General features: G+C 40.8%; 1 protein-coding gene across 4 annotated transcripts in view; it reads right to left on the bottom strand.

The window, feature by feature from the left end:
- Positions 1 to 6179: 6179 nt before the first annotated feature.
- The window catches only part of LOC126109872 (pyruvate kinase-like), a 146078-nt gene continuing 131735 nt past the window's right edge, over positions 6180 to 20522 (bottom strand). For all 4 annotated transcript variants that reach the window (XM_049914940.1, XM_049914941.1, XM_049914939.1 and 1 more), the window contains 3 exons: positions 18338 to 18560; positions 10369 to 10525; positions 6180 to 6998 (listed from right to left, as the gene is read on the bottom strand). In XM_049914940.1, coding sequence (XP_049770897.1) covers positions 6989 to 6998; positions 10369 to 10525; positions 18338 to 18560 — 390 coding nt within the window. In that variant the 3' untranslated portion in view covers positions 6180 to 6988. The remainder of the gene's footprint in view (positions 6999 to 10368; positions 10526 to 18337; positions 18561 to 20522) is intronic.

Below are 20522 nucleotides of genomic sequence, written 5' to 3' on the forward strand. Positions count from 1 at the left end.
TAGTGTATTCATCTCTTGGTATCCCTCTATGATTATTACCCTCCACGCTGCCCTCCAGTACTAAATTGGTGATCTCTTGATGCCTTAGAACATGACCTACCAACCGATCCCTTCTACCAGTCAAGGTGTGCCACAAATTTCTCTTCTCCCTAATTCTATTCAATACCTCCTCATTAGTTATGTGATCTACCCATCTAATCTTCATCATTCTTCGGTAGCACCACATTTCAAAATCTATTCTCTTCTTGTCCAAACTATTTATCGTCCAAATTTCACTTCCATACATGGCTACATTCAATACAAATACTTTCAGAAACTACTTCCAGACACTTAAATCTATGCTTGATATTAACAAATTTCTCTTCTTCAGAAACGCTATCCTTGCCATTGCCAGTCTACATTTTATATCCTCCCTACTTCGACCATCATCAGTTATTTTGCTCCCCAAATAGCAAAACTCATTTATTACTTTAAGCGTCTCATTTCCTTATCTAATACTCTCAGCGTCACCCTATTTAATTCGACTACATTCCATTATCCTCGTTTCGCTTTTGTTGATGTTCATCTTATACCCTCCTTTCAAGACACTGTCTATTCCGTTCAACTCCTCTTCCAGGTCTTTTACTGTCTCTGACAGAATTACAATTACCTCAAAGTTTTTAAGTCTTCTCTATGGATTTTAATTCTTACAACCCTGTCTCACTCCCTTCCCAACCACTGCATCCCTTTCATGTCCCTCGACTCTTATAACTGCCATCTGGTTTCTGTACAAATTGTAAATAGCCTTTTGCTCCCTGTATTTTACCCCTGCCACCTTCAGAATTTGCAAGAGAATATTCCAGTAAACATTGTCAAAAGCTTTCTCTAACTCTACAAATGCTAGAAATGTAGGTTTGCCTTTCCTTAATCTATTCTCTAAGATAAGTCATCGAGTCAGTACTGCCTCACGGTGTTCCGACATTTCTACAAAATCCAAACTGATCTTCCCCAATGTCGGCTTCTACCAGTTTTACTATTCGTCTGTAAAGAATTCACGTTAGTATTTTGCGCAGCCGTGGCTTATTTAACTGATAGTTCGGTAATTTTCACATCTGCCAGCACCTGCTTTCTTTGGGACTGCAATTATTATATTCTTCTTGATGTCTGAGGGTATTTCGCCTGTCTCATACATCTTACTCAGCAGATGGTAAAATTTTGTCAGGGCTGGCTCTCCCAAGGCTGTCAGTAGTTCTAATGGAATGTTGCCAACTCCCAGAGCCTTGTTTCGACTTAGGTCTTTCAGTGCTCTGTCAAACTCTTCATGCAGTATCATATCTCCCATTTCATCTTCTTCTACCCTCTTCCATTTCCATAATACTGTTCTCAAGATCATCACCCTTGTATAGACCCTCTATATCCTCCTTCCACCTTTCTGCTTTCCCTTCTTTGCTTAGATCTGGGTTTCCATCTGAGTTCTTGATATTCATGCAAGTGGTTCTTTTTTCTCCAAAGGCCTCTTTAATTTTCCTGTAGGCAGTATCTATCTTATCCCTAGTGTTACATGGTTCTACATCCTTACATTTATCCTCTAGCCAACCCTGCTTAGCCATTTTGCACTTCCTGTCGATCTCATTTTTCAGACGTTTGTATTCCTTTTTGCCTGCTTCATTTACTGCATTTTTACATTTTCTCCTTTCATTAATTAAATTCAATATCTCTTCTGTTAGCCAAGGATTGCTATTAGTCCTCGTCTTTTTACCTACTTGATCCTCTGCTGCCTTCACTACTTCATCTCTCAAAGCTACCCATTCTTCTTCTACTGTATTTCATTCCTCCATTCTTGTCAATTGTTCCCTAATGCTCTCCCTGAATCTCTCTACAACCTCTGGTTCTTTCAATTTATCCAGGTCCCATCCCCTTAAATTCCCACCTTTTTGTAGTTTCTTCAGTTTTAATCTACAGTTCATAACCAATAGATTGTGGTCAGAGTCCACATCTGCCCCTGAAAATGTCTTACAATTTAAAACCTGGTTCCTAAATCTCTGTCTTACCATTATATACTCTATCTGACAACTTCCAGTATCTCCAGGCTTCTTCCATGTATACAACCTTCTTTTATGATTCTTGAACCAAGTGTTAGCTATGATTAAGTTATGCTCTGTGCAAAATTCTACCAGGCGGCTTCCTCTTTCATTCCTTAACCCCATTCCATGTTCACCTACCGCGTTTCCTTCTCTTCTTTTTCCTACTGTCGAATTCCAGTCACCCATGACTATTAAATTTTTGTCTCCCTTCTCTATCTGAATAATTTCTTTTATCTCATCATGCATTTCATCAATCTCTTTGTCATCTGCGGAGCTAGTTGGCATATAAACCAGTACTACTGTGGTAGGCATGAGCTTCGTATCTACCTTGGCCACAATAATGTGTTCACTATGCTGTTTGTAGTAGCTTACCTGCATTCCTACTATTTTATTCATTATTAAACCTACTCCTGCATTATCCCTATTTGATTTTGTATTTATAACCCTGTATTTACCTGACCAGAAGTCTTGTTCATCCTGCCACCAAACTTCACTAATTCCCACTACATCTAACTTTAACCTATCCATTTTCCTTTTTAAATTTTCTAACCTACCTGCCCGATTAATGGATCTGACATTCCACGCTCCGACCCGTAGAATGCCAGTTTTCTTTCTCCTGATAACAGCATCCTCCTTAGTAGTCCCCACCCGGAGATCCAAATGGGGGTCTATTTTACCTCTGGAATATTTTACCCAAGAGGATGCCATCATCATTTATCCATGCAGTAAAGCTGCATGCCCTCAGGAAAAATTACGGCCGTAGTTTCCCCTTGCTTTCAGCCGTTTGCAGTACCAGCAATGCAAGGCCATTTTGGTTAATGTTGCAAGGCCAGGTCAGTCAATCATCCAGACTTGCCCCTGCAACTACTGAAAATGCTGCTGCCCATCTTCAGGAACCACATGTTTGTCTGGCCTCTCAACAGATACCCCTCCGTTGTTTTGCACCTACGGTACGGCATTCTGTATCGCTGAGGCACGCACGCCTCCCCACCAATGGCAAGGTCCATGGTTCATGGGGGTGGGGCGATACATGACTTAGGAGAACTAAATATACAACATTAAACAGTTAAAATAACTGTTGGGCCAGTGAGGCCCGGTGCGACCGCTCCTGTTACCATGAGGAGCGCGACCTCTGCCGGGTTAATCTTTGGAACAAAACTGCGCATCGTTGCAATTTTCGATGGTAGCCTAGTTCATTGTTTTCTCAACACACCTCAGTGCATGTTTTGCAGCAGATGACAGGGAGCAATGAATGAAATAAGATTTTTGTTTGAGCAATGGAAGGCCATATTGAAGTGGTACTGGAAGTACGAAAACATGATGGAGGTACAACGGCAATGGTTTAATGTGTACGGATCTCTGCCACCAACATGCACAATATATGTTCTACAGAATTAAGATTTTGTTTACATTTAGGGGTTAAAAGTGCACTCACATTACTAATCAAAACTAATTTCTTGTTGTGCTTGAAGATCCTGTAAAACTTACACAGTATTGTGCTTTTGATTTATTACGTTCTACAAAGAAGCAGTGAATGAACAAATTCATTGGTGTATGGCTAAGAGGGAGTACAAGTAAACATTATCATTTTGTAAACAAATGACATTGCATGTCATGTGGTTCATAACCTGATTTATTGACTTCCGGGTTCCTCACCAAGGATTTTATCACCATCATCTGTAACTTCAAATTCTACACTTTCACAAGACATTTGGACACATCATTATGGCATTACTGAAATTTCAGCTATCCTCCTCCAATTTACCACATTTTAACTGCAAAACTTCCAAAATGTCCAGTAAATGATTGACAGTGAATTTTTCTACCTTTCTACATTTTTTTTTTTTTTTTTTTTTTTTTTTTAGTTTGGGAAGGTTCCAGATGTCTGTCGATTAGCCGCTGTTTCGAACAATGTACATCACAGACAACTAAGTATGAAAAAAGTGTAGACACAAAAACATGTTCCCAGAGACTTACTTGCTTGTACGAATATGTTCACAGCTACACTGAACATAACTTGTGGATGTGTACGTTAATAAAGCAAGTGGGTCAATGGCTGCAGAAATGCTTAGGCATTATCAGCGCCTGTGTTAACACATCCCTCTCCCCCTTTTTCTGCCACATTCCAATACTTAACTGCACTATTCATTTCTTTTCTTTTTAATCTTTACTTACTTCTCATTCTGTAATAACTGTAGTGAATCTAACAGTGCTTACTAACACACTATCTTCAATTTTCTTGGGCTCTCACCAGCTCTTCCATTTAAACTTAACCAACCCATCCCTTTCTTCCTCAAAAAAGGAACCAATAGTTCCAGAAGTTTTGATAGTGTCATGTACTTTTTAGTACATGTAATTGGCAATACTATCCTCCACCCCCTACCAGTCATCCGTTTTTATTGGGCTGGTGCATAAATTTGTACCATTTTTGCATTAGTTTAATAAACACAACAGACATAACAGAGGCTTAATTCAACAATACTCTCATTGCTTACTGCCAATGTCGGGGTAACTTTTCAATTCCTTGACTAGAAATTGTGTGGTTTTCAGGCAAAGAATTCGTGGAGCCATGTGGGGAGTGTAGTTTCATCCAGAAAGGAAGCTCATTATGGCTGTTTGAGAGCAGAAAAGGAGTAAATAAGAGGGCACAATATTATGTGAATAAGGTGGGTGCGAAATGACTTCCCAACCAAACTCCTGAATATTTCTGCCAGTCTAGCTGAATGCACGTGGGCGTTATTGTGGAGTGGCTTCACACCATTCAGTCTTCCTGGGAATTTTTCTTGGATTGCATCTGCAAGACATCTCACTTGTTGACAAATGTCAATTTGGTTATGCCTCTGGGAAGCAATTTGTAGTACACCACATCACTGTTCCACAAGATGCATTACATTATCTTTTGTGGTTGCCCACAGGTCTTTGTATAGGGAGTTGCTGCATTCAACCGTTCCTTTCTTTTCCTTATGTTAGCCTAAAGACACATCTTGTCACCAGTAACAATACAGGATAGGTATAGTTGATGTTTGTCTTGAGACACTCTACTTGCATGCACAGATGCCTGCTGAGTTTTGCGATTTTGGCTTAGAGCATGCGCTTCCCGTACGTCAATTTTTGAATCTTCCACATTGCATGCAAATGTCACATAATGAACTATTTAGTGTTATTTAGGCTGGTACGATACTATTCGGATGAACTTTTTAAATACATTTTATGATAGACTGCTGGAACAGCTGCAACTTGACACGACCACGATCATACAAAAGGTTTATCATACATAAACGAAATTAATACATCATCATTTACTAGACAGTCTTGTGCAAATTACAAGTACCTACCTACAGCAGTTTGGATTTTATATCTTAGTGTCAGATCACAGGTTAAGATCTGAGCACAGGGAATGGAATTTTGCCATTGGCCTTCAAACAGAACTTCCCTACTTTTATCATCAGTGACTTGCAAGGACCATAGGAAACATGAATGAAGGATGGCAGGGATTGGAGTTGAAGTAAAGAAGATCAGAGTCTAATGTCCCTTCTAACAACAGTCATCAGAGACTAACACAAACTCTTAATCTGGAAAGGCAATTGATTGTCCACCATCCAACCAATTGCCTTAAGTGATTTAAGGAATTGTGCGAACTCTATATCTGGGTGGATGGATCCGGGTTTAAACCACTTGTCATGAATATAAGTTGTGACTGACCATGGTGCCATCTTAGTGGTATGGGTTTGAATCCTGCTCTGCAAGAATACTAGTGTACAAACATGACTATTGACATTCTCGCTTGGTTCTCATAACCAATTCCTACATGAACTTTAACAATATTATGAAAAGGCTGGTTGCTACTCACCATATAGCGGAGATGCTTAATTGCAGATAGGCACCACAAAAAGACTGTTCTGACAATCTTTTGTTGTCTCTATTTGCAACTCAGCATCTCGACTATATGGTGAGTAGCAACTATAGTTTTCATAATATTGTTACATTCCATCCTGGATCATCCATTGTTCCACGTGAACTTCTGGACAAAAATTTGTGAGAGTTGCAAAGAGGTATGAACCAAACCGTTCCTGTTGAAAGGGATAGGAGGAAAGGGATATAAGAAAATAGATTCAGTCAATCAGATATGCTGAGTATATTTTCAACTTTTTTCCTTACAGTATTACTTCAATGTAGTTTTCCTTTCTTTACCAACTTACACAAAATTTAATACATATCAACAATTATCGGAACCAGATATTGCCCAACAGTTTTTAAATAGCTATAAGTTAATAAAAATAAATTAAAGTTATACTGTCATCAGGAACAATTACATTGTATGCTTGGAAACTGCCAGGCTCTATGGAGGGGAAAGTTAACTTTTGATAGGTTCAACAGTAATATAGATATATCAAATATATATCACAACGTTAACTCTGCCTTCTTAATTATAAACTATTTGTATTACATACATTACAGTGTTTTCCATGCCGTGTTCAATAACTACTTCCAACATTTTAATACTGAAAATATGCATGGCTGGGTATTTTTCATTTCCAGGAATAATAGAATTGACAACATGATTGAACTAAAGCACAAATACACAAAACTGACAGGCGCACACACACCGCTTGAACATACAACAATATTTTGAAGAGGACAGCTTTTGGTGCATTCACCATGAAACAAACAGTGAACATGAAACAGAGGAGTAAAATTCCTCAACAAAGCATCCAGGTGTGTGTTAACAGAGTAGTTATCTTTGGCAGTACCTCACTGACTGTTCCTAAATATGGAAGGACAGTCTACAGACAACACAGTCTAGCATTTGCTGCTACAAAATTTTATTCCATTACACGGCATACGGGCACTGAGATGCCAACAGAAAGCCAAACGAAAGATGGGATGAAATGTTTCAGCAAGCAGCTACAACGGACTTGGCATGATTACACGTGACTGAAACAAAAGACACCAAATAAATTACATACAGTACACACACACACACACACACACACACACACACTTTTCAAAAGATTCAGACTATGTACACTTTTCTCCTTTTAAGGGGACTGATTTTTTATGGATTATTCCAAAAGAATCCAATAGTAAAGAAATATATCAAATGAGTAGATTCTGGGTGTACCAATAAGTGTATGCAACCATTGTAACTAAGGTAAGTTATGTAACTGCTATCTCTGAAACTGAAGTGTATTACAAAAATTCATGCAACTTCCTAAAATTAGAACAATTTACTTGTTACAAAGTTAAGGATTTGCAGCTTTTAGTATGACACATTGCACTTCAAGATACTTCCACATCACTGTGTTACACTAAACTAGGTGTAGAAAAGATTTATCACTAGATATTCCAACAAATTATGCCAATTATAATGTCATGGTAGTTAACTGTTATGTCCAAACTAAAGGAAACAGAGATTAACAGCACCATTCAGGCAGTGACTTCTTGCAAACTATTGTAGAAAGTGTCAAACTTCCACTTCATGTAAGTAATTTGCAATTTTCACAGCAATGAACATGTCGTAGAGAACAAAATTTTTATATTTTTGATCTTGCTTTAAAATTCAAACCAGTCTCCCCTTACACACTAACAAGGGACACCTTTGACCTCTAATGATATGAACTGCTAGAAACAATGCTCAAAAAATAATAAAACAACAATGGCCAGTGTAATTTCCAAGCAAAACTTTACATTCTACCACACATGACATTTTAATAGAGAGAAAGTAATAAGATTGCAATACCACAGCAGGGAAATTATAGATCATTCAGAGATGTCATTGTACCATTACATTTTCAATCGACAATGCCAAAAACGCTCTAATTATAATAGCACAAAACACCCACATCCTACACACTTAATAGTGTGTTTTAATCCTCACAGCACAGATGCGAGATTTTGATGAAGCGGTTAAAACAAAATGGAAGATAATTTGTGCACCTCACTAAATTAGCCACCTTTTCACACATTCAAAATCACTTTCACATTCAAGCAGTAAATATTAAGTCACACTAATTGCATTTTTAAATGATCATATGGTTATGTCAACATCTTAGCTTGCCTTTTGTCAAATGCAATACAACACAGGCATATGCTTTGGTGTAAAAAATCGATTGTAAATCACAGAGAAGTTTGATGATGAAGTAACAGTCATGTATCTTCGCTTGTGGTTTGGCACATTCGAATCTTACGAAATCAGTAATCCTCCTGACAGAGCTTATATTGCTAAAACAGGTAGACACCAGGGGGTTGACAATGATATGTTGTTTTCAATAGCAATTTCTTCAGCATAACATCCTTGTTTGGAAAACTTGCACCTAGAAGGGAACGATCTGTGCAACCTGACCAGGAATCTCACAGTAATGGGCTCTTTTTGCTTGTGCATTTTCACCATGGGCTGAAGTTAGAAAATGTTTCACGAGTTCTTTAGTCTTTTTTGCACTTTTGATTGTCTCCACATGAATGATTCACATGCAGGCTGTTTCAAGTTTCTTTGAAATATTTGGACCGAAAGTGCTTTGCGCCTCCTGAGAACAAATGTATAGCCTTCATAACTGTTCTCTAGTACACTGTCATCAATGTGTACTAATACACCGGGCCTTGACTGTTTGGAATGAGATAGTTCTTATTCACTCTGGACTATTCCTGTTGCTCTGGAGGTGAAAGTCGTGTACTGCTTAAATAGCCAGCTTCACATGCAAGTTCTTTCTGTCCTTCAAAATCACTGTCTATCAAGCGTACCATCATTCCCAATATATTTCTGAATTTTCTATACTCGACCTCTATCATTTCCATATTCAGCATGTCGCAACTTCCTAATATATGGACCAAATTTGTAGGATTAATTCTCTTTATGACATCACTGCACACAGTAAGCAACATGCAAAAATACCAACAGACATTCTTACTGCAGTTATACCATGAATGCAACTAGCACTTGTTAGTGGAGCTACAATATGCCGCTAACAGACGAATGCGGAGTTTTGCATGGACACGACACAGCCAACAGTTTCTGTTTATTGGCTGTTAGTCTAAGCATGGTTTCATGCAGTTCCAAGCGTTCAAGGTCAAATACGTCCCTTTTAATAAAATAAATAAATAAAAAAAACAAAAAAACAAAAAACTATTTTCTTCATAAACTAATTTCAATAAGATTTGTTAACCATTTTTTTATTTCAAAATTATGTTGCGACATTTATTAATATTTCACCAACTTCATATACTGAGCAAGTTCATCAAACATCAGAAAGTAAAAAGGCAGTCACATGTGTAGTGAAACATTTATTGAGATTACATTATCAAAGAATAGTGTTAACTACAAATGTCAAGCATCAAACAGTAGCATACTTTTACCACATGACTCAATTATCTCTCACCAAATGCTTAAGACACAGTACACATGTATTAAAAAAAGAGGGGTGGGGAGGAAAGGTCCAGTTAACAACCCCTACAAGGAAAATTATTATGCAACACTTAGCTAAGAAAACAGAACATCGTTTCATACAGCACTGTTGCCAATTCACAGCTATCTCCTGGCCAAATGTTCGGTGTCCCTTGTTTGGTGGCAAATGAACCTTCAGAGTTTCCATTACAATAAAGTATAAAAAAAGGGCTGATGAAATCAGGAAAAGAAATATGGACGAATCTAAAGAATGAGTCCTAGAAGATGAACAAGATAAACAACAGTATATAACTTTGACAAATTAAAAGGCAAAGCTAATTTACTTAGGAAAGCACAACCATCAGGCAGTACACAAAGCAAGAAAGTGAAGACAATATAGAAATAAATTAAGAAATGGGTAGTTTCCAAAAAGGAAACAGTTTCATGATATTAGAAAAGAAAAAGTAATCAGAAGAAGCACCACTGGAAAAAGCATGCAGCTAATTTAGCTGTTTAAATGCTATCTGTCTTTGGCCCAGAACAAGAGCAGCACCTCTGGATAATCAACACTGAAGATTGTGTTAAAAAGCACACATTCCCATTTTAAAGGATAAAGATAAAATTTAGAATTAAGCATGCAGAATTCCACCTCAGGAATCTACTCTTACTCCTCCTCTGCTTCTCCCCCCCCCCCCCCCAAATAAAACCTTTAACTAGAGTGTTTCTTAATATATCTGGCTGTTTTAATAGCCAACTAGAAGACTTTTCTTGGCTTTAAAACAGCAGCACCTTTCTGACCACAGTTTCGACACCAAATATACAATCACAATGACTGCAGTGTAGTTTGTTCTGGCTAGTCGTATCTCATCGAAGCTCATGCCAGACACCCTCCGCTTCCTAACTGTTTAGGCTACTGGGGATACATACACAATGCGCATCGTGTTTGTGAATCCGGAGCCCTGCTTCCAGCCAGTGACGACGATTACTGGGTCTCCGTCACGAATGAAACCACGAGACTTGCCGAACTGCAAGCCAAACTGGACACGCACATCCACATCCTTCAGCCAGTCCTGCAGCGGTGGTGCTGAAACAAGTGAATTAACAAATATTGTGACAGTCAGCTGAAACTATCTCATTTTAAGCTACAAAATTCATGTGGCACCACATCAGTAAATACACTGGCAGAAACATACAATTATGGCCATTACTGCTCTGGGAGCCAAAACCTAGTTGTCATTATTATTATTGATGTTGTTGTTGTTGTGGTGGTCTTCTCTGAAAACTGGTTTAAAGCAGCTCTCCATGCTACTCTATCCTATACGAGCCTCTTCACCTCCGAGTAACTACTATAATCTACATCCTCCTGAATCTGCTTACGGTCTTAATCTTTGCCTCCCTTTATTGTTTTTATCCCTCACGCCCTCCACTGTTAAATTTATGATCCCTTGATATCCCAGGATTAGTCCCATCACCAATCCTTTCTATTGGTCAAGTTGTGACAAATTTCTTGTCTCACCAATTCTACTCAGTACTTACTCATTAGTTACATGATCTACATCTACATCCATACTCTGCAAGCCACCTGACAGTGTTTGGCAGAGGGTACTTTGAGTACCTCCATCGGTTCTTCCTTCTATTACAGTCTCGTATTGTTCATGGAAAGAAAGATTGTCGGTATGCCTCCGCGTGGGCTCTAATCTCTCTGATTTTATCCTCATGGTCTCTTTGCGAAATATACGTAGGAGGGAGCAATATACTGCTCGATTCCTTGGTGAAGGCATGTTCTCGAAACTTTAACAAAAGCCCGTACCGAGCTACTGAGCATCTCTCCGTAACGCTTTCGCGATTCCTAAATGATCCCGTAACGAAGCGCGCTGCTCTCCGTTGGATCTTCTCTACCTCTTCTATCAACCCTACCTGGTACGGAACCCACACTGGTGAGCAATATTCAAGCAGTGGGCGAACAAGTGTTCTGTAACCTACTTTCTTTGTTTTTGGATTGCATTTCCTTATGATCCTTCCAATGAATCTCAGTCTAACGTCAGCTTCACCGAAGATCAACTTTATATGATCATTCCATTTTAAATCACTCTTGATCCTTACTCCCAGATAATTTATGGAATTAACTGCTTCCAGTTGCTGACCTGCTATACTGTAGCTAAATGATAAAGGATATTTCTTTCTATATATTCGCAGCTCATTACACTTGTCTACATTGAGATTCAATTGCCATTCCCTGCACCATACATCAATTCGTTGCAGATCCTCTTGCATTTCAGTACAATTTTCCACTGTTACAACCTCTCAATATACCACAGCATCATCCGCAAATAGTCTCTGAACTTCCAGGAAACATTCACGTGGGAAAAATATATCTAAAAACAAAGATGATGTGACTTACCAAATGAAAGTGCTGGCAGGTCGATAGACACACAAACATACACACAAAATTCAAGCTTTCGCGACAAACGGTTGCTTCATCAGGAAAGAGGGAAGGAGAGGGAAAGACGAAAGGATGTGGGTTTTAAGGGAGAAGGTAAGAAGTCATTCTACTCCCGGGAGCGGAAAGACTTACCTTAGGGGGAAAAAAGGACAGGTATGCGCACGCGCGCGCACCCGCACCCGTGCGCACGCACGCACACTTGCAAAGGCAAAGAGTTTGGGCAGAGATGTCAGTCGAGGCGGAAGTACAGAGGCAAAGATGTTGTTGAAAGACAGGTGAGGTATGAGCGGCGGCAAATTGAAATTATCGGAGATTGAGGCCTGGCGGATAACGAGAAGAGAGGATATACTGAAGGGCAAGTTCCCATCTCCAGAGTTCTGACAGGTTGGTGTTAGTGGGAAGTATCCAGATAACCCGAACGGTGTAACACTGTGCCAAGATGTGCTGGCTGTGCACCGAGGCATGTTTAGCCACAGGGTGATCCTCATTACCAACAAACACTGTCTGCCTGTGTCCATTCATGCGAATGGACAGTTTGTTGCTGGTCATTCCCACATAGAATGCGTCACAGTGTAGGCAGGTCAGTTGGTAAATCACGTGGGTGCTTTCACACGTGGCTCTGCCTTTGATCGTGTACACCTTCCGGGTTACAGGACTGGAGTAGGTGGTGGTGGGAGGGTGCATGGGGCAGGTTTTACACCGGGGGCAGTTACAAGGGTAGGGAAGGTGGTTTGGGGATTTCATAGGGATGAGGTTACGAAGGTTAGGTGGACGGCGGAAAGACACTCTTGGTGGAGTGGGGAGGATTTCGTGAAGGATGGATCATTTCAGGGCAGGATTTGAGGAAATCTTATCCCTGCTGGAGAGCCACGTTCAGAGAGTGATCCATTCCCGTAAAGTATCCTGTCAGAAGTGGGGCACTTTTGGGGTGGTTCTGTGGTAGGTTCTGGGTTTGAGGGGATGAGGAAGTGGCTCTGGTTATTTGCTTCTGTACCAAGTCGGGAGGGTAGTTGCGGGATGCAAAAGCTGTTTTCAGGTTGTTGGTGTAATGGTTCAGGGATTCAGGACTGGAGTAGATTCGTTTGCCACAAAGCCCTAAGCTGTAGGGAAGGGATCGTTTGTTATGGAATGGGTGGCAGCTGTCATAATGGAGGTACTGTTGCTTGTTGGTGGGTTTGATGTGGACGGACGTGTGAAGCTGAAGCTGGCCATTGGATAGGTGGAGGTCAACGTCAAGGAAAGTGGCATGGGATTTGGAGTAGGACCAGGTGAATCTGATGGAACCAAAGGAGTTGAGGTTGGAGAGGAAATTCTGGAGTTGTTCTTCACTGTGAGTCCAGGTCATGAAGATGTCATCAATAAATCCGTACCAAACTTTGGGTTGGCAGGCCTGGGTAACCAAGAAGGCTTCCTCTAAGCGACCCATGAATAGGTTGGCTTACGAGGGGGCCATCCTGGTACCCATGGCTGTTCCCTTTAATTGTTGATATGTCTGGCTTTCGAAAGTGTAGAAGTTGTGGGTCAGGATGAAGCTGGCTAAGGTAATGAGGAAAGATGTTTTAGGTAGGGTGGCAGGTGATCGGTGTGAAAGGAAGTGCTCCATCGCAGGCCTGCCAACCCAAAGTTTGGTACAGATTTATTGATGACATCTTCATGATCTGGACTCACAGTGAAGAAGAACTCCTGAATTTCCTCTCCAACCTCAACTCCTTTGGTTCCATCAGATGCCAAATCCCATCAGATTCCAAATCCCATGCCACTTTCCTTGACGTTGACCTCCACCTATCCAATGGCCAGCTTCAGCTTCACATGTCCGTCCACATCAAACTCACCAACAAGCAACAGTACCTCCATTATGACAGCGGCCACCCATTCCACATCAAACGGTCCCTTCCCTACAGCCTAGGTCTTCGTGGCAAACGAATCTGCTCCAGTCCTGAATCCATGAACCATTACACCAACAACCTGAAAACAGCTTTCGCATCCCGCAACTACCCTCCCGACCTGGTACAGAAGCAAATAATCAGAGCCACTAACTCATCTCCTCAAACCCAGAACCTCCCACAGAAGAATCCCAAAAGTGCCCCACTTGTGACAGGATACTTTCCGGGACTGGATCAGACTGAATGTGGCTCTCCAGCAGGGATACGACTTCCTCAAATCCTGCCCTGCAATGAGATCCATCCTTCACGAAATCCTCCCCACTCCACCAAGAGTGTCTTTCCGCCGTCCACCTAACCTTCGTAACCTCTTAGTTCATCCCTATGAAATCCCCAAACCACCTTCCCTACCTTCTCGTCCTACCCTTGTAACCGCCCCAGGTCTAAAACCTGTCCCATGCACCCTCCCACCACCACCTACTCCAGTCCTGTAACCCGGAAGGTTTACACGATAAAAGGCAGAGCCACGTGTGAAAGCACCCATGTGATTTACCAACTGACCTGCCTACACTGTGAAGCTTTATATGTGGGAATGACCAGCAACAAACTGTCCATTCGCATAAATGGACACAGGCAGACGGTGTTTGTTGGTAATGAGGATCACCCTGTGGCTAAACATGCCTCTGTGCACGGCCAGCACATCTTGGCACAGCGTTACATCATCTGGGTTATCTGAATACTTCCCACTAACACCAACCTGTCAGAACTCTGGAGATGGGAACTTGCCCTTCAGTATATCCTCTCTTCTCGTTATCCGCCAGGCCTCAATCTCCGATAATTTCAATTTGCCGCCGCTCATACCTCACCTGTCTTTCAACAACATCTTTGCCTCTGTACTTCCGCCTCGACTGACATCTCTGCCCAAACTCTTTGCCTTTACAAATGTCTGCTTGTGTGTGTGTGTGTGTGTGTGTGTGTGTGTGTGTGTGTGTGTGTGTGTGTGTGTGTGCGCGCGCGCGCGCGCGCAGCGCGCGCGCAGCGCGCGCGCGCGAGCGAGCGAGTGTATACCTGTCCTTTTTTCCCCCCCAAGGTAAGTCTTTCCGTTCCCGGGATTGGAAAGACTCCTTATCCTCTCCCTTAAAACCCACATCCTTTCGTCTTTCCTTATCCTTCCCTCTTTCCTGATGAAGCAACCGTTTGTTGCGAAAGCTTGAATTTTGTGTGTATGTTTGTGTGTGTATCGACCTGCCAACACTTTCGTTTGGTAAGTCACATCATCTTTGTTTTTATATATATGTGAATAGCAACGGTCCTACGACACTCCGCTGCGGAACACCTGAAATCACTCTTACTTCGGAAGACTTCTCTCGACTGAGAATGACATGCTGCGTTCTGTTATCTAGGAACTCTTCAATCCAATCACACAATTGGTCTGACAGTCCGTATGCTCTTACTTTGTTCATTAAGGGACTGTGGGGAACTGTATCAAACGCCTTGCGGAAGTGAAGAAACACGGCATCTACCTGGGAACCCGTGTCTATGGCCCTCTGAGTCTCGTGGACAAATAGCGCAAGCTGGGTTTCACACGATTGTCTTTTTCTAAACCCGTGCTGATTCTTACAGAGTAGATTTCTAGTCTCCAGAAAAGTCATTATACTCTAACATAATACGAGTTCCAAAATTCTACAACTGATCGATGTTAGATATATATATAGGTCTATAGTTCTGCATGTGTTCGACATCCCTACTTGAAAACGGGAATGACCTGTGACCTTTCCCAATCCTTTGGAACGCTACACCCTTCTGGAGACCTACGGTACACCGCTGCAAGAAGGGGGCAAGTTCCTCCACATAATCCGTGTAAAATCAAACTGGTATCCCATCAGGTCCAGCGGCCTTTCCTCTTTTGAGCAATTTTAATTGTTTTTCTATCCCTCTGTCGTCTATTTCGATATCTACCATTTTGTCATCTGTGCGACAATCTAGAGGGAACTACAGTGCAGTCTTCCTCTGTGAAAAACCTTTGGAAAAAAGACATTTAGTGATTGACCCATCTAATCTTCAGCATTCTTCTGTAGCACCACATTTCGAAAGCTTCCGCTCTCATTTTACCTAAACGGTTTCTTGCCCATGTTCCATGTCCATACATGGGTACACGCCAGACAATACCTTCATAAAAGATATTCAGTGTTAAATTTCTGTTCTCCAGAAATTCTTCCTTGGTATAGCCAGTCTGCATTTTATATCCTCTCTATCTTGGCCTTCATCAGTTATTTTGCTGCCCAAATAGCAAAACTCATCTACTACTTGAAGTTTCTCAATTCCTAATGTAATTTCATTAACATCGTGTGATTTAATTCTACTACATTTAATTACCTTGTTTTACTCTTGTTGATGTTCATCTTATATCTTCCTTTCAAGACACTGTCCATTCCATTTAACTTTTCTTTTGTCACACATTAATGCTAGTATTTGGAAAAAATTGTGACTCTTTGAAGGTAAATGATAGTATTACAGTCTTATGAAGTTGTGATAATAGTAAAACTAGTAACAAACATAACAATAATTTAGTTTTGTGACTGAAGCAGAATTTATTGAACTCTGTTGTTTTTACCCCACAGGAAACACCGTTTTATCCCTCTGGTGGTAATTACACCCAGATTGGGAACCGCTGTTCTACACACATAAAAAAAAGTTTTGCATCACCTCAGGTCTGAGAGTTCCGGAACCTGTACAGAAAATTGGAAGAGAGATCAACATAAACATCATTTACATCCTTTTTATGGCTCATGAAAACCACACATTGCATGTTGTACCACCATACAGCAAGAGCTTCAGAGGTGGTGTTCCAGATTGGTGTACACAGCGGTTCCTCTAATACCCAGTAGCACATCCTCTTGCATTGACGCATGCCTGTATTCGTCATGACATACTATCTACAAGTTCATCAAGGCACAGTTAGTCCAGATTGCCCCACTCCTCAACGGCAATTTGGCGTAGATTCCTCAGAGTGGTTGGTGTGTCACGTCATTCATAAACAGCCCTTTTTCAATCTATCCCAGGCATGTTCGATAGGTTTCATGTCTGGGGAACAGGCTGGCCACTCTAGTTGAGCGATGTTTTCCTGGAGGAAGTCATTCTCAAGATGTGCACGATGGGAGAGTAAATTGTCGTCCAGGAAGACTAATGCCTCGCCAATATGCTGCCGATATGATTGCACTATCTGTCAAAGGATGGCATTCAGGTATCTTACAGCTGTTACAGCACCTTCCATAACCACCAGCAGCATACGTCAGCTCCACATAATGCCACCCCAAAACAGCCTGACCAGGTTGCCTCCAAAGATCTCCAACGATTATCTGGTAGAAGGCATATGTGACACTAATCGGTGAATATAACGTGATGCTAATCCTGAGTGGTCCATCTGACACGTTGTTTGACCCATCTGTACCGTGCTTCACAGTGTTGTGGTTGCAAAGATGGACTTCACCGTGGATGTCGGGAGTGAAGTTGTGCATCACGCAGCCTATTGCACACAGTGAGTCTTAAAATGACGTTCTGTGGCTGCACAAAAAGCATTATTCAACACGGTGGCGTTGCTGTCAGTGTTCCTTCGAGCCATAATCCGTAGGTAGTGATCACCCACTGCAGTAGTAGCCCTCGGGCAGCCTGAGCGAGGCATGTCATCGACAGTTCCTGTCCTTACTGTATCTCCTCCATGTCCGAACAACATTGCTTTGGTTCACTCTGAGATGCTGGACACGTCCCTTGTTGAGAGCCCTTCCTGGCACGAAGTAACATTGCGGACACGATCGAACTGCGGTACTGACCGTCTAGGCATGGTTAAACTACAGACAACACGAGCTGTTTATCTCCTTCCTGGTGGAATGACTGGAACTCATCAGCTTTTGGTATAAGGATGATGAGGATTAAAATAGTGCTGCCATAGATGACAAGGGCCAGTAAGAAGAAACTGTAGAAAAGAAAACAGTTTGCAAATTAATGTAAACCATTTCTTGTCATTTATTTTATTTTGCTTTGTATTATCAAAATTTAGACAATCAGTAAATGGTATGAACTTAGAATAGGTATAATCTTAACTTTTTTTTGGAACATACTTTGTCATGACCCCTATATTGTGTGAAAGTCTGCTGTTGTGCCTATCTACGACTCAGCATCTCTACTACATAGTGAGTAGCAACTATTCTTTTCATAGTATTGTTACATTCCATCCAGGATTTCCCATAGTTTGTAGTTTTGGTTAGTCAGTATATGTTAAAATTAAATTTTTCTCAAGCAGTTTCTTTTTCCTTTTTTTTTTTTAATTGGGGGGGGGGGGGGGGCAGACTTATAATTAGGGTCAATATGGTAGTGTGTAGTTATTACATCATTGTCTTGCGAATTAAGAAAGAAATTAGGAGCCAATACTGCTTGACCAATTCTCCTTCATTTAATAGAGTAAAAATGTTTAAGTAACTTTCTTCATCATGCTATCAGTAACAATTACAGTGTAGAGGTTGCTGAAGAACCCAACGTCAATATTGCAACAGATACGAACGACATTCTACCTTACCTGTGTAATGCAAGGGCAGAATAGCCCTGTAGAGATGGCACTGACGAGCCACTTGTCCGTACCGCGTGACGGCGATGATCGGGCACCTGGGACGGTACTTTGAGATTAGGTGTGCCGACCGCCCAGTGGTGGTGATCACAATGATGGCAGTGGCCAAGCACTTCATGGAAGCCTCCACAGTGGCGATCGCTACTGATTGTGCTACGTCCATTGGAGGAACAGCCTGTGGAATGTGGAAAGGTATGTTTTACTAGCTTGCATTAACTGTATGATTTGTACATTTCTTTGTTTTTATTTCATCAAATTTTGTGTTGTTATGCCCAATGCTCAAGTGTAAACCAACACACTGTGCAAACAGTGTAAAACCCAATGTCAATTTTCGCAGCTCTACCTTCAAAATTTCCTTGACAGCAACATTTCAAAAACCTTTCATCCCCTATTTCACTGTCTTTGTATGGAATTTCAAAACATCAATTCTTAAATGATGCCTAGAGTGTAAGACCAACACCCTCTCCAAATTTAAAGTTTCTATCTTCAATGGTCTGGGCTGGGTGGTGATGAATCAGTCAGGCCCTATTTCACCCCTTTAAGGGCTGAATTTCCAAACACCCTGAAAAGTCCCCCCCCCCCCCCCCCCCCCAACCGAGAAGCCAAATACAAATTTTCATTGATTTGGCCTTAAAAATGCTTCCATGATGAATTATTGCCATGAAATATTTCAACACCTATTTAAACCCCCCTTCCCCCAATTAGTGGTTAAATTTCTAAAAACACAAAATTTATTTTTTTCTAACTGAAAAATCAAATATCAATTTTTCACAGACATAGCTTTAAAAATGCTGTAGTACTTTTTTAATTAATTATGTACTTAAAAACCTTTCACCCACTGTTTCATCCCCCAGGGGCTCCATTTCCAGATATGTTGAAACAGGCATTTTTTTCAGAATGAGAAAACAAATACCAACGTTTGTAGCTACAGTTTCAAAACTGACATTTTGCGAAACAACGTTTTATCCCCTATTTGGGCACCTTATGAGAGGAATTTCGAAAAATCCCCTCTTAAATGATGCCTACAGTACAAGGTCAACATCCTCTACAAATTTCAAGTTTCTTCCCTTTGCAGTTTGGGCTGGGCAATGAGTCAATCAAGACATTCTTTTATACATATAGCTGTATTGCCATCGTAATAGAACTAGAGTTATGCTGCCATGCTTGAAATTAATTATGGACCTGAAAATGTTAGCATGTATTTTTGGTGAAATAACTGTTTCTTTATATGACGGGAAGACGGGGAGGGGGGGGGGGGGGGTCCTGACTGGAATATGTACTTTGACAGAAACACAGAAACGTGAACAAAATTTCCAACAAACAATTCTCAACATAATCAGCAGCATTCTCCTCAAAGATAAACAGTACTTCTGTAATTTAACATGTTTCGTGAAATTTTTCTTTTATCACTCTATTCAGTAGTAACAAAATTGGTAGAAAATTTATTTTTGATCTTGTGTGGCCCTTTATAGCTGTCCAGCCCACACCTGACAAGCTGTAGAACTAACAAGGTACTTAGCATAGAAGCAGAACGGAAAATAACTCAATGTTAGGGAAAGACTTTCAGATTGGTTGAAACACACTGTAAGATTTTGTGTTCTGGTTGTTTTAGTGCATAGTGTGGAAACTAGGTTAGCAGTGAGTGCTAGTGTGAACAAATGAGAATTATGACCGTCAGAGGTGACACTGATAGGGATGCCGATCCCTTCTTGTATTGCAAGCATTGTAATCTATCTCCATCCAACTGTCTTTTCCTACATTGTTGATATTCCTACCTGGAGTTAGGATTGTTTAATTATATTTCGATAGTGTGTATTACCATTTAAAATATCAAACAAATGTGCCACAAACATTTTATTAAATAATGGCACAAATAACTGGTTTTGTGGGCCTAAAATTTTCCCAAGTGTAGGACCTCATGTGTTAAATGTGGTGGTTAAAAGCAAAACGGTGTAAGTGACAAAACCAAATATCTGGAGATATAGACACCATACCGTAGTGGGAAAAAAACCATATCTGGTGGCAACGAGACAGATGTATTGAATAATTTGAACTGCTTCCTACCAGTTATTTGAAGAATTACAACACACTGTCGGGTTGCAGACAAATGGTGGACATACAGAAGTTCGGGTCGGTC

This window comes from Schistocerca cancellata, chromosome 12, assembly GCF_023864275.1.
Source record: "Schistocerca cancellata isolate TAMUIC-IGC-003103 chromosome 12, iqSchCanc2.1, whole genome shotgun sequence".
Lineage (NCBI taxonomy): Eukaryota > Metazoa > Arthropoda > Insecta > Orthoptera > Acrididae > Schistocerca > Schistocerca cancellata.